At 40.3% G+C, this 13,802-nt stretch overlaps 1 protein-coding gene across 2 annotated transcripts in view; it reads right to left on the reverse strand.

Moving 5' to 3' along the window:
• The window catches only part of LOC307013654 (melanocortin receptor 5-like), a 45,381-nt gene extending 34,476 nt beyond the window's left edge, over window positions 1-10,905 (reverse strand). Inside the window, exon 1 of one of the 2 annotated variants that reach the window (XM_079641125.1) lies at window positions 10,461-10,905. Coding sequence is in view for 1 of the 2 variants with exons in the window: in XM_079641124.1 (XP_079497250.1) it covers window positions 10,461-10,467 (7 nt within the window). In the remaining variant the exon portion in view is untranslated. The remainder of the gene's footprint in view (window positions 1-10,460) is intronic. The other variant, XM_079641124.1, reaches the window with a different exon arrangement.
• Window positions 10,906-13,802: the final 2,897 nt, after the last annotated feature.

Consider the following 13,802-nt stretch of genomic DNA (forward strand, 5'->3'; position numbering starts at 1 on the left):
CCAATGTAAAGTGAATGAGGCTCCTTTGTCGTGGTGCACACACGCATTTCTACAACGTCCAGCAGTGAGCTTTTATTCCATAAAACGTTTTTAAAATCTACTTTATAGCTTGTAGTAACTCACGGGAGCACTTATACATTTATGTGACGCTTTTCCACTCATCTTCCAGTTGTGGGTTTTCCTCTGTTGAAATCGACCAGCTGTGAAGGTGGGGGCGGGGCTTTTATACGCGAGTAGTGAAAACACTTCCGCGTAGTCTGCTCGCGTGTATCCTCCCTTTCGTCTCCTCCCGCACCCCTCCTCCCGCATCCCTCCTCCCGCACCCCTCCTCGGCTGAAGTTGAATAGTCCATTTAGATTAGGAGCCTTCCTAACGGAGTGAAATGACCCGGAAGTCCCTCAGTGGCAGCCATGATAAGTGCCGTTCGAATTCTCTAGAATGATAGGAAAGGAGGTTTCAAACTTCCTTTATAACCTCCTTAGGAGCCACTGGACCTGCCTAGCCGAAAGGAGAGGAGAAAATGCTGCCCCACAATGCCTTGCAGCCGCAGCATTTGCCGTCACACAACAATCGGCCGTTCACGGAAACAAACGATTATGACGGAGAAGTTATATCATGAAAGTTACCGTGCTTATTAAGCATTTTAAAAAGTATGTGTTAACTTGCCAAAGTGCTTTGTTTTGAACGTTCATCAGTATTATAATCAAAAAGAGAAATATGAACATTCGTTTTTACTGAAATTATCAAATAAAGTCAACATTTCACTGAGCTGTGGGGTTTGTTCAACTTTTAAAAGATGTTTGAATGGTGATATACACAGTGATAGATGTTAAGGACTAATGTTTATAATAAATACATTTGTATTTATTTTAAGATATTTTTTATAAAATCGTATGTATTGGGATCATTTGTATTAATGTGGAGTGGAGGGAGAGGATGACGAGCATACATTTCACTTACACTTACAGATGGAGCACTGAATTTCAGACTCCAGCTTACAGCTTCCTGCCTACCACCAGCCAAAGACCAGTATAGAGGAATGTTAAGCCCTCCCACTATTTTCCAAGAGGGCGTTGCCAGATTTTCAATTTCAGGTTTTAACCAGGAGATGGCGCTTCATTCACAAATACAGAAAGACAAGTTTCATGGACTTTCAGTGGTGTTTTGAAGAGCATTTGAACACAACAATATTTTAGATCAACTAAAGTATATCTAATCTTGTAATTCAATCATATATAGTCTTTATATATTAAATAATCATAATTATAATGTAAATGTTCACATTACACTTCTTTATTTGTTATGCTCATACTTTAACCTTTACAATAGTTTGCTTTAATATGCAGTATATTTTTGTGTTTGCTTCCTCCTGCTCCCTTTCGGACACATACTGTATGATTTATTATTATTATTAATATGAAGATTTATTAAGATAAGATAAGATGTTACTTTATTGATTGAACATTTTAGTTTAGAATGTGCTGTCCCACGGTAATTCAGAAGGCTCACAGGTCACATTCCGACCATTATTTAAAACAATAGGTGCTTTCACACCGTCTACAGTCTGATTTGTATAGAGGGAGCTCTGTCAGTTTTCGAATTACCCATTTGCTTTCGGGGAGCCCTATTTTTCAGAGCACATCCTGCTACTAAATATGTCACACGCACGCTCTGTTGAATGGCGCAGCAGCGCGGATGCGATCAATTGCTATAAAAACACTCTTCTACTAATACAGACGGTGTCACTATGCCGGCGGATGTGGCCGTTGTTGAAGCCTCTTCAGGCTCCGCAGCTGTTTTCGTTTTGCCATATTTTTTTTACAAAGCCAGAGTTAAAAAAAATCAATATGAACATTTCAAATACCGCGCCAGCATCACAGCCATAACCATAGCAACGTAAGTAAGAATGCAGCGCCGCCACGTGCAGATGGCAACACCCAGACATATTCACAAATATAAAACAAATATTCAGAAACTGTAATGAACAATAACTATTATTTATTTCAAGAACTGTTATTTACAGAAACTCAACATTTCTAATCTGTGTGACACAAATATGCACAATTGTTTTGGGATCCCCCTATTTATCTCAAAGTCAGCCTTCAGGGGAGCTCCCTCCCTCTTCGGGGGAACCAAGCTCCCCCTAGCTCCCCCCCATTTCGAACAGTGTCTGTGGCTGAATGGCCAACGATTAGGTGCGGCGCATTTATCATAGGTGATCAGAGCTAACTGCCTGCCGTCAGATTTCATTTAAAAAACAGACCTGATTTTAAGACTATTTATGCGCTCATAAAGAATGATAAGAATAAGAATAATGCGTATTGAACTGGTTTAATTAATTAGTGAGTTTATTTAACACTAGAACTGCCAATCGGGTCAATTTGTGTGATGTGTGTTGTGTGTGTGCAATGTAACTTTTTTTCAATAAAATATTAAAGTCTCCCAGTCCGTGACTTTTCCTGAAAGTGTGTTATGTAGCACCCTATGTTGTTAAAAATTGCATTCTAATAGCGGGATTTGACGGGTTTAGGTAGGCTTATACAAAAACCTCTGGCGGTTCTAGTGTTAAGGTAATTAGGTACAGTAGAAGCCCTTTTTTTTATCAGTAATGAATTTAGCAGTTGAACATAAAAGTCAACTAACTGAGGGTCACTTGCAATGACAGTGTTGTGTCTAACTGCAAGCTTGTCACTCAGAGTAACCTACCGTTAATTTAGCTGCTGGAGAAGAAAGATCAAGGGGGGAGGGGGGGAGAGAGCTGTGGTTGATGGGCCATTAGTTGTGTAAATACACAGCTGAGAGCTGCCGTTTCATTCAGACTGTTTAAAAAACTGTAAAAACTGACTATTTTTCTGAGCGGATGCATGTCAATTTAAATCAATACATACAACTATTTTTTAAATCAATAAAAACATTTTCTAAATCCATAAAAGCATTTAAATTAATATTGTGAGTCATGTCGTTACTTTGTTGAGAATGTGGCCGTGTAATAAGCGGGATAATTTGCAGCGACTTGTTCCTTATGGGGAAAATAACACCCGTCATGTGTGTGTAGAGGTGTGTGTGGTTAAAACACTTTCATGAAGTGAAGGAATTTCCTTCAATAAAACAGCTGTGGGCAGCAGTGAGTGTCACGGACATGAATTCATAGATCAAGGCAGACTGGTTCACACACTCTCCTGTCCTGCCAGGCGACACGCCCGTTCTAAGCCGTGTCCCTCACTCACATCCCAAGAATCCCCGAAAAGTGTATTATGTTGTTACATCTCAGATGTTATGTTTATGTTGTGCTCTGTCTATGTTCAGTGATGCAAACTTGTCACCTTTCGGCGAAATTCGCCGTTTTGAATCCAAAATAAGTCGTTTGTGTGATTCATGTAGATCTGCAATACAAATATTTTTGGGGTATGGAGGGGGCTGGGACCCGGAGTAATCTGCGGCCGTGAGCTGTTATGTGCCATCATGACACGCATGGTGTTCTTTTTTATATATTATAATGAAGTACGAGCTGTGTGCTCGAGTCTTCCTGCCTGTCGGCTCTGCTCATGGATGTATAATAAGGCTCCGCTGCTCCGAGATGATGGTCTAGGTTCAGCAGCTACATTACCTACGGGTGCGTTCGTTAATATTAACTGTGCGTCCGGAGTCACTGTGGCACAGACTGGACCGCTGGTGAACAGCTGTTAGAACGGGCCGTTCAGGTGTTCAGAGCAGAGCTCCCTGTCGGAGCGGCAGAGCGTGATGTGAACTGAAAGGTTTTTCTGTGGCAATATTATTTAAGGAATCGTTGAGCTAGCTAGCTAGCATACATTGTCACTATCTGCTAACGTTAGCTTTAGCCTTCTATTTCTAATAGTTTTTTTCATAGGCTATAAACAGAGGTGGTATAAGTATATATATATTGTACTTGAGTAAAAGTAGAAGTACTCAGATCTTGTACTTGATTAAAAGTAGAAGTACTCAGGTCTTGTACTTGAGTAAAAGTAGAAGTACTCAGATCTTGTACTTAGTAAAAGTAGAAGCACACAGATCTTGTACTAGAGTAAAAGTAGAAGTACTCAAATCTTGTACTTGAGTAAAAGTAGAAGCACACAGATCTTGTACTAGAGTAAAAGTAGAAGTACTCAAATCTTGTACTTGAGTAAAAGTAGAAGCACTCAGGTTTTGTACTTGAGTAAAAGTAGAAGCACACAGATCTTGTACTAGAGTAAAAGTAGAAGTACGCAGGTGTTGTACTTGAGTAAAAGTAGAAGTACTCAGATCTTGTACTTGAGTGAAAGTAATAGTCCCAGAGTGTAGGAATACTCTGTTACAGTAAAAGTCCTGCATTCAAAATGTTCCTCAAGTAAAAGTAGAAAAGTATTATCATCAAAATATAGTGAAAGTAGCGACAGTAAAAGTAGTCATTGTGCAGATTGGTCCATTTCAGAATAATAGATATGATATGTTTTATAATGATTGATCATGAAAGTGTTCTCAAAGCTGGTAAAGGTGCAGCTAGTTTGAATGACTTTGTATATTGCAGGGTAGCTTGTGGATTTGCTCCAGGTGGAACTAAAGTCGGAATTAACCCTTGATTATATTTCACATCATTCATCCAGATCTGTGAAGTAACTAAAGGTATTAAATACATGTAGTGGAGTCAAAGTACACCATGTACCTCTGAACTGTAGTGGAGTAGAAGAACAAAGTAGCAAAACATTGAAATACTTAAATAAAGTACAAGTATCTCAAAATTGTGCCCAAGTATAGTACTTGTTGAGTTTATGAACTTAGTTACTTAACACCATGTGGCTATAAAGATAAAAAGACTTAAGCCTTGCACAGAGGCACGAAAATACATTTTCAAAATGCTCAACAGTGCTGCCAAAATTATAAACTGACTGCTACACAATTTAAAATAAATGCTTTTATATATTTATATTAGATGTGACTCTTTGGCGTTTCTGTTATTATTAACACTGCTGCTTTAGTTGTTCTGACTGCTAAAATCCTCTGTCATTCCGTGGGGTGGGGGAGCCGGGGGCTCGGATCCTTGTCACCTTTTTCATACCTGATGAGTTTGCATCCCTGTATGTTAAAAAGCCTCAGTCACCTTAATTCATGTAATAAAAACATCTCAGGTCAGTAACACTCAAAGCTAAATGTGCAATACCATGTTCAGCTATGTTACTATTTATAATGTTATTGTTGTTACATCAGAAGATGTACATATTGAAATGATTTCTTAACTTACAGTAGGCTATTTTTTCAAATGTGTGTTGGAAGGATTTATTAAATTACAATGAATATTGTCATTGTTGAAGGCTTTTAGAGAAGGGTGAACTATAAGCCTGAATTACATAACATTTTATACCTAAAAACATAAAAGCCACAATAAATAAATCACAATTATTCTAGTTATTTTTACCTCCCGTATTGCTTTCAACCCACCAGCTTTTATGGTGTTGTTACGTCACTAACTGTAAGCTTGTTACATACAGTCTATGGTCACTCAGAGTAACCTACCGTTAATTTAGCTGCTGGAGAAGAAAGATCAGGGGGGAGGGGGGGAGAGAGCTGTGGTTGATGGGCCATTAGTTGTGTAAATACACAGCTGAGAGCTGCCGTTTCATTCAGACTGTTAAAAAAAACGGTAACAACGGACTATTTTTCTTAGCGGATGCATGTCAATTTAAATCAATACATACAACTATTTTTTAAATCAATAAAAACATTTTCTAAATCCATAAAAGCATTTCAATTAATATTGGGAGTCCTGTCGTTACTTTGTTGAGAATGTGGCCATGTAATAAGCGGGATAATTTGCAGCGACTTGTTCCTTATGGGGAAAATAACACCCTTCATCCAGATGAGGATCCCTGCGCTACACTTTGGGATCCTGATCGACCGACGAAGCTCCATTAAAATATACATATTTTTGGTGAATTACTGAGTTTAGGCACGTTAATAACGTTTTAATGAAGTTGAATACAGTATATTCATATGTGTCAGTGATTTCATGTCAATTCGGCGAACATAAACAGAAATGATCGTGGTGAAGATGATGATTAAATTAGGATTCAAAATCGAGAGCCGGGCTGCATTTCCTCCCGTTCATTTTTTTCGAATAACCAAAATTATTTAGTTAAATAACAACATGGTGATGTTTTGTAAATGATTACATTTCTCTTATTTAGCACAGTAGTAAGATATCCGTGACATATGGATCTTAACAAAGTTCCGCTGTACATCCAGCATACTGTATCTCACTTTATTTCACATGAGCTCCAGTGTGGAACCCCACTGCAACCCCTGGTGGATCAATGATCCTTTGCAGCTGGCTTCATTGTAATTACATTTATCTATCACGGGGGCGGTCTCAAGTCAAGCTGGAGGTTTTCCCTTGAGCGAGGGCAGATCACGTACCAATCACGGCCCTCGCGTTTCAAACTGTCTGAAATGAATCGCTACATCTGTACTTCACTTTTTTATTTCAATTACAACTTTGGTCATGAAGAATATGTTTCTCTGTTGTTCACGTTCATAAAGCATAAAACAACAGCATCACACCACGGTTAGAGTCTCTGAGTTTACAGTAGGGCTGGGCGATATGGTCTCTAAATGATATTGTGATATTTACTGACTATATCGCGATATACGATATATATCGCGATATTCTGAAATGTCCTCTAAAACACATATATTTTTTTTATTTAACCCCTTGATGTTTACAGTCACGCCAGTATGATGATTCTAGTAGTCCCTGCAACATATGTCTGCATTAAAAAAATCGACTAATGAAGAAAATTAACACATTTGTTGCAATAGTAATTTATGCACCAACTACATTACTACTTGTAGTACAACATTTGAATCATCAGTTCTTCCTCATTTTTCTCAATTGTTCATATTAGGTTTATTAAAATAATGATATTGTGGTCATTGTTCAAAAATGTCTGCTATTATTATTATTATTAGTATAATGCGCTTTTTGTCTTCCTGTCATTATCAGGAGTTAGACATGTAATGGCTATGTATTAGATTAGATTAGAACCTTCATTCTCCTAAACTGCTGGGACATTTCCCTATAGCCAATACCTTTTATATTGTCTACTCTTCACTGACTTGTCAGCATAGGTCGGCATTGATGTACAAAGCCGACAGAAGACCTTGTTTATATTGGCATCATATTGAGAGGTGCAGTGACGCGTCCTAAAACCAGGAAGTAAGTTGCTGGTTCCCTCGACAAAAAAGCAATGGGATTTCTCCATGGGGTTTTGGAAAATAGCTGGAAATGAGGTCTGTGGAAAACAAACCTGTTTGATAAATGCACGTCTTGTTCAACCGGATAATATCCACATGTCTACCCTACTTTTATAATTTTCGAATCATAAATCTAATCGATAGATTATTAAAGGGTTTTAGGACGCGTCACTGCACCACTAGAAAACAACTCCATCGATCAAGCTGGCTGAAACTTTCTCTCCCTCTTCTTCTCATGCAACCTGTCACTCTCCTTTAACTCCTCCGTTGACTTTCTTTTATTTGGAGATAGTTTTTTGCCCGGCGCTCACGGGCAAACGGGAGCCTGCTCGCGCTGGCTCCGCAGCAAACAGCTGTTTGCTTTTCACCCAACAACAAACCGCCTCACGAAACGCTATGTTGTAGTGTTAATAAACTAAACAATTTAACAACATTGCTTGTCAAAATACCTTTACCACTGGACAATTTTATTTTTTTTAAGCAATATTTTTAGTGGCCCCAGCGGGCAAGTGGAAAGTACGTTATGCTGGCCCGGGGTGTCTAAATAGTGCTTCCGAGCCAGCGGGCCATTTATAATGTCGAGCCCTGCTCTCTGTCACTGTGCATGTGTGTAATGTTTGTGTACAAGTTAGACGGGGCCTGCGTGTGTGCCTGCGTGTGTGACTGTGTCTATGAGGGAGAAAGGAAAGCTCATTTTGGCCGCGGCGGGAAATTGATTTGACAACATAATACTCGATGTTCACGATGTGGGCATTTACGACATCGCATGTAGTGCAATCCACGATGTATCGTGTAAACTCGATATATCGCCCAGCCCTAGTTTACAGTAGTCCCTCGTTCTTATGAAACATCCATGTTGTCCGTTGTATAGAACACTGTAGTTTCCATAATTTCACCACAGCAGCAGACGCACAAAATGACGTCCGCTGGCGCATCATAAACACATCGGATAGTGAAAGTGCATTCGGATTCTCTAAAGTACCGCAGTCTCTTCTCCTAAGTCCTTTTGAATTCTCCTATCCACTATCCCTTAACCCTGTGACGTTTCACTCAGAGGTCAAGGAATAGGAGATAGGGTTAGAACTTAGGAGCTGATTTTTAAACTATCCGACCGCAACCCTTTTGGGATGAGGCTCTTGTCTTCAGACATACATACATTCTTCTCTTGCATACATACATTGTCTTCATACATACATTCTTCTCTTGCATACATATATTGTCTTCAGACATGCATATATTATTTATAATATTAAATGTAAACATTGAATGAATGTGCATGAGATCAAAATGTATAAATATGAGCATTAAAATGTATGAATATGAGAGCAAAATGTAAGAATGTTTGAGTGTAAATATATACGTGTGTGAGAGTGAAAATGTATGTATGTAAAAGGAGAATATATGTGTGTAAGAGTGAAAATATATGTATGTATAAGGAGAATGTATGTGCGTGAGAGGACCGGTATGAATTACGGCCTGTACTGCCCCTCATATGAATGCCTCTGAGCCGTCGAAGAAGAAGATCTCTATCTGCAGCTGATCTCATGATGTGACTGAGTCCATAAAATTACATGGAAGATAGCAAAACATTATGGTCACGACCACCTCATCAAAGGTTGCCATGACAACTCATGACAAACAGTGTGACATGGCCTCCCGGATGCCCCAAAAACAGCAATATCACCATTCAGTCACATATAAAGCTTTCTCTGCTTGCCAAAAGATTCACCTACAGGTTTATTCAAATAGGTTGTAAGATCATTCACTGGAAATGATCATAGAAAACAATTATATATATTTTTGTATTGAAGTAAACCTACTGTTGGCCTGTGATACTCAACCGTAAACATATCAGAGAAAAATATTGCAAAACAACAGGAAAGATTATTTTGCTTTATTTTAAAACTAAATCATAAACTGAATTTAACATCAGACACACTGCATTTGTTTTGTTTGTTGAATTACTCTTTGCCTTATTTTCCTCGTCATTTGCGATGTTGTTTTTAATATTACTCTGGTTTTAACTCAAAAATGCTCACTGGTAGACAGTGATGGAGTGTCAATATCTAAAGTTTATATTGGAAAGAGGCTGTGAGACCAATCTAAATGCTGCTAATGATGAAAGAAAGATGTTGCCACTTTAACGTTCCCTCAGCAGGAGATGTGTTTATCAGGAACTAGATTCAGGTCAGTCAGTGAAAAGGAAGCTCCTCTCTCTGATGCTGCTCTGCCAGTCTTTTACTCATTTTCTCCAGGCTATCATTATCGTGACAATTAGACTGAACAAGCAAACTGTAATTTTCTCCAGACTATTATCACAAAGACACTTCACTGAGCAAGAAGAGTATTTCTGCACTATTGGGGTGAAATGCATTAAATGTGTGAGGTGTGATCTCTGATATGTTATCAGCTTTTACGGAGTGGTTCTCTGCTCGGTTTGTGTGCCACAGTTACAGCATCTGTAACTCTGTGTCTGTGTTTCCAGAGGAAGTGGCAGAGCGGCTCAGAGGGAGGCTCTCCCCGGTCTATCTGCAGTGTGAAATCATAGCTACAGAAGCATAATGCATGCATATTACCATGGTGACCTCACTTCTTAACAGACGTCAAGACTGATGATAAGGTTGCTTGAAGGATGATGTATTGTGATCAAATTAAATGTTTTATATACATTCTAATCTAAACCGTCTGTATATAAACATATATAAAATATCCATTTATCATTGGTTATGAGTTTTTCGATGTGCAAAAAACTGTTGGTTGTCCGGTTGATCTTAGTCTCCACAGATGATTTAGGATTCAAACGTTTATATTAAAATATAAATATAAAAATAATATAATATGATTTATAGTGTGTAATAAAGCTGTCAGTAGTTGATTTTTAATTAAAAGTAAATAAGAAAAAAAGTAAAAAAATAGAAAATCCATTGCATTGTAAAAACATGCATCGTCCATGACCCTGAATGTAAATGCAATACACACTCTGTTTTAATACTAGAGACAAACATGGAGTTTCTATACAAAAATCCCCGTGACAAAATTATAATGAATAATGAACGTTACACTACACAGTAACACACACAAGATTAAAGTCTGGCCATTAATACCAGCTTTTCTATTAATTACAGTTTTTACCACAACCAATGTAACAACGCAGAGCGGTGGTGAAATTGTGAAATTCATCATGAGTAGAGAGACAGAAAAAAAGAATGACTCACCTCTCATAGGAGCTGTGACTCAAATCGTTCCCACAAGTGGCTCAGATGGACTGGATGGAGCCTCGATGGAGCATCAGACCGGTGCATTCATCGAGGGAGAGAGACAGAGACAGAATGAGAGACAGAATGAGAGAGGGGGAGAGAAATGGAGAGAAATGGAGGGAGGGAGAGGAACTCCCTCCTCAGATCTGACTGTGTGGACACGACATGCAGCCACTGCCAGCTATTTTTAACGGCTCCCTCATATCGGCTGAGGGAAGCTGAAGCCAAAAGAGCAGAGCTTCTGTTTCTCCTGCTGAAAACACTGTGAGAAACTCCACCTTAAAAATGTAGCTGTAACATGCAAAATTGTGCATAAATTCTAAACTGCATACCCTGCGGTGAACAATAGAATGGGCAGCAAGATAACAGATATTTTCAGATATTTGACCAAAAAACTCTGAGATGCTATACTTCATTTGTACAGTGATATATGTGTTTAATATTTTTTTCTGATATTGCTGTTGATGCAGTATGCGACCACAGCTGCAGCTAGGCTACATGACTGAAGACAACATGACATTCCATAGTACTTTCCAGCAATATGACTGGTTACAAAGATTGTTTTGAACAAGTGTCCAGAAACAAAAAATGACTCAATGCCTCTTTATCAAATAAGGCAGTTGTCACAGTGTTAAGTTTGTGTGTCTTGTAGTGGGTGTTTTTCTGTTCTCCTTGTCATGTTTTTCTCCCTGTATATTGTCTGGTCTTTTTTTCCCTGTGTTTTCCTGTCTGTCGTTAGTTTTCCCTGGTGTGTCTAATTTCCTGATTATTTTTCACCTGTCACCCCTTCTGTGTCTCCTGTGCTAATCAGCGTCAGTCCCGCCCCTGATTATTCCAACCTGTGTCTTGTTACCCTGTGTTTAAATTCCCCTGTCTCCCAGTGTTCAGTGTCAGTTCGTTTTCGTCTCTTGTCATGTTCAGGTCTGTGTGCTATTGTTTCTTGCTATGGTCAGGTCTATGCTCCTTGTGCTTTTGAAAAGTTTGATTCCTCACTACGTGAGCGCTTTCATTTTTTGTTCTCTATTTTTGTCATCTCGGCTAGAGATTTGATAGTTACCTTTTGTGTTGTTCAATGCTGTTTTGGAAAATAAAGTATCCAACAAATACTTTACCTCTGTCTCCCGGGTCTTGCAATTGGGTCCTACATCCTAAGTGTCTGAGCTCGTAACAGCAGTTAGTTAAAGGATATTTGCGGAAAAAAGTATAATAATGCTTTTGTTAATTGCATTTCTATTTTCGAACCAGCATGGTACTCAACATAGTTATGGCGGCTACCAGCTAAGGCACTTAGCAGCGATTACTGCCATACAGGGGGACCAGGTGTCCCGTTTTCTGCAGAGCATTTGCATCATTTGTCCTACAAACTGAGCTGATGACCCGCATTTGATTGACAGTCACCCATCTACAAATGTTGAAGCAGTGCATAATATCTTGAAAATCTGCCACTCTGGCCGCTTCACCCACAACAAAAAGAAGTGTTTGCGGACAATGTTTTGTTGGAAAAATGTCTATTCAAACCAAACATATATAAGTCCTTGTCATGATTTTAGTTTTGTGTGTTTAGTTATAGGTTTATTTTGAAATGCTGTTCTCCCTGTGTCTGGTCTTCCTTCCTGTGTTTGCCCTTGTGTTTCTGTCTCCCTTGCCCAGCTGTGTCTTGTCCTGTGATTACCCTTCTGTGTATTTAGTAGGGGTGTAACGGTATCCGTATTCGTCACGGTTCGGCACATGCAGTCACACGGCGAATACGCCTTTTTTTACGAGTGGGAAAAAAGTCTGTCACTCAGGGCAGTATTACACTATATATAATCCAGGGGGCGGTATTACGCCTAAAAGCCAGCCGCCCTTAAATAACAAATGAAGAACAAGAAAAAAAACACAACAAAACGAACAAAATACATGAAGAAAAGTTAGTAGCTATGGCGAGTTCACACAACACACAGGAGCTAGAAGACCCACCTGCTTCTTTTAAATCAGCTGTGTGGGAACATTTCGGGTTCCGTGTGGACTACAATAACGATGGAGTGCGAGTTGTGGATCGGACGAGGACGGTGTGTCGGCGTGGTTCGACAGCGGTGCAGTATGCTAGTGGTAACACGTCAAATATGCTCAATCACATCCGAAGGCATCACCTAGATTTGCCAATCACCGGAGCCCGGCAAAAGACAACAGTAGTTCAACAGCTTATGTGACCACCAGAGGGCTAGCTCCAGAGAAGAGGTGGATGTGACTGCAGCAGCACTGCTCAAGAAGCTGGATATCACCCGCAGGGCCAGATGGACAGAGGTCGTTGAATCAATCGACTTCACCCATTCTAGTCGCAAGGCGTGGCAGACCATCAACCAGCTCACAGGCAGAAATACAACACCCCACAGCTGCCCAGTCACAGCAAACGCCATTGCATCCCAGCTCCTGAAGAACGGCCGCTTCCCGGATGCTGACAAAGCCTTTGCCCGACTGACATCGCGTGAGGTGTCTTGCATCTCGGGAGCGGCCAGTGTCGATTCCAACCTCTCGGGAGAATTCACAGCAGAGGAACTCAGTGAGGCCATGAGCAAGCTCAAGCCAGGCAAATCCCCTGGCCGTGACAACATCCACCCGGAGTTCGTCATCCACCAGAGCAGAACAACATCTGGCTGGCTCTGTGCTTTCTATACATCATGCTACCAGAGATTAAAGCTCCCAAAGACTTGGTGCCGTGCCTCTGTCATAGCTCTGCCGAAGCCAAATAAATCTGCAGAAGACCCCAAGTCATACAGACCAATCTCGTTGCTCTGTGTCCCATTTAAGATCTTGGAGAGGATGATCGATAGCCGCATCGAACCAGTGGTGGACTCACAGCTCCCACGGGAACAAGCTTGTTTCCTTCTTGGAAGATCAACAGCAGACCAGGTACCACTACTGTGTCAAGACATCGAGGACAGCTTCCAGGACAATGAGAAAGCTGGGGTAGTGTACCTGGATCTGACTGCTGCATAGGACACCGTGTGGCACCGGGGACTCCACCTGAAGCTGCAGAGGACAATACCGGACCGCCACATGGTGAAGTTCATCATGGAGACACTTTCCAACCGTAGCTCCATCCTCCAGACCAGCAGTGGCCAGTGCAGTAGGCTCAGAAGACTGAAGAACGGGGTACCGCAGGGGTCTGTTCTCTCGCAGATGCTGTTCAATGTTTACATCCACGACCAACCTGATACAGCATCCAGAAAGTATGGCTACGCAGACGATTTTGCCATCATGCTGAGCCAACCAACGTGGAAGGTGATGGAAGAGGGTCTTAACGAAGACATGGGCACA

This window comes from Notothenia rossii (genome assembly GCF_949606895.1).
Source record: "Notothenia rossii genome assembly, chromosome: 7".
In the NCBI taxonomy this organism is placed as follows: domain Eukaryota; kingdom Metazoa; phylum Chordata; class Actinopteri; order Perciformes; family Nototheniidae; genus Notothenia; species Notothenia rossii.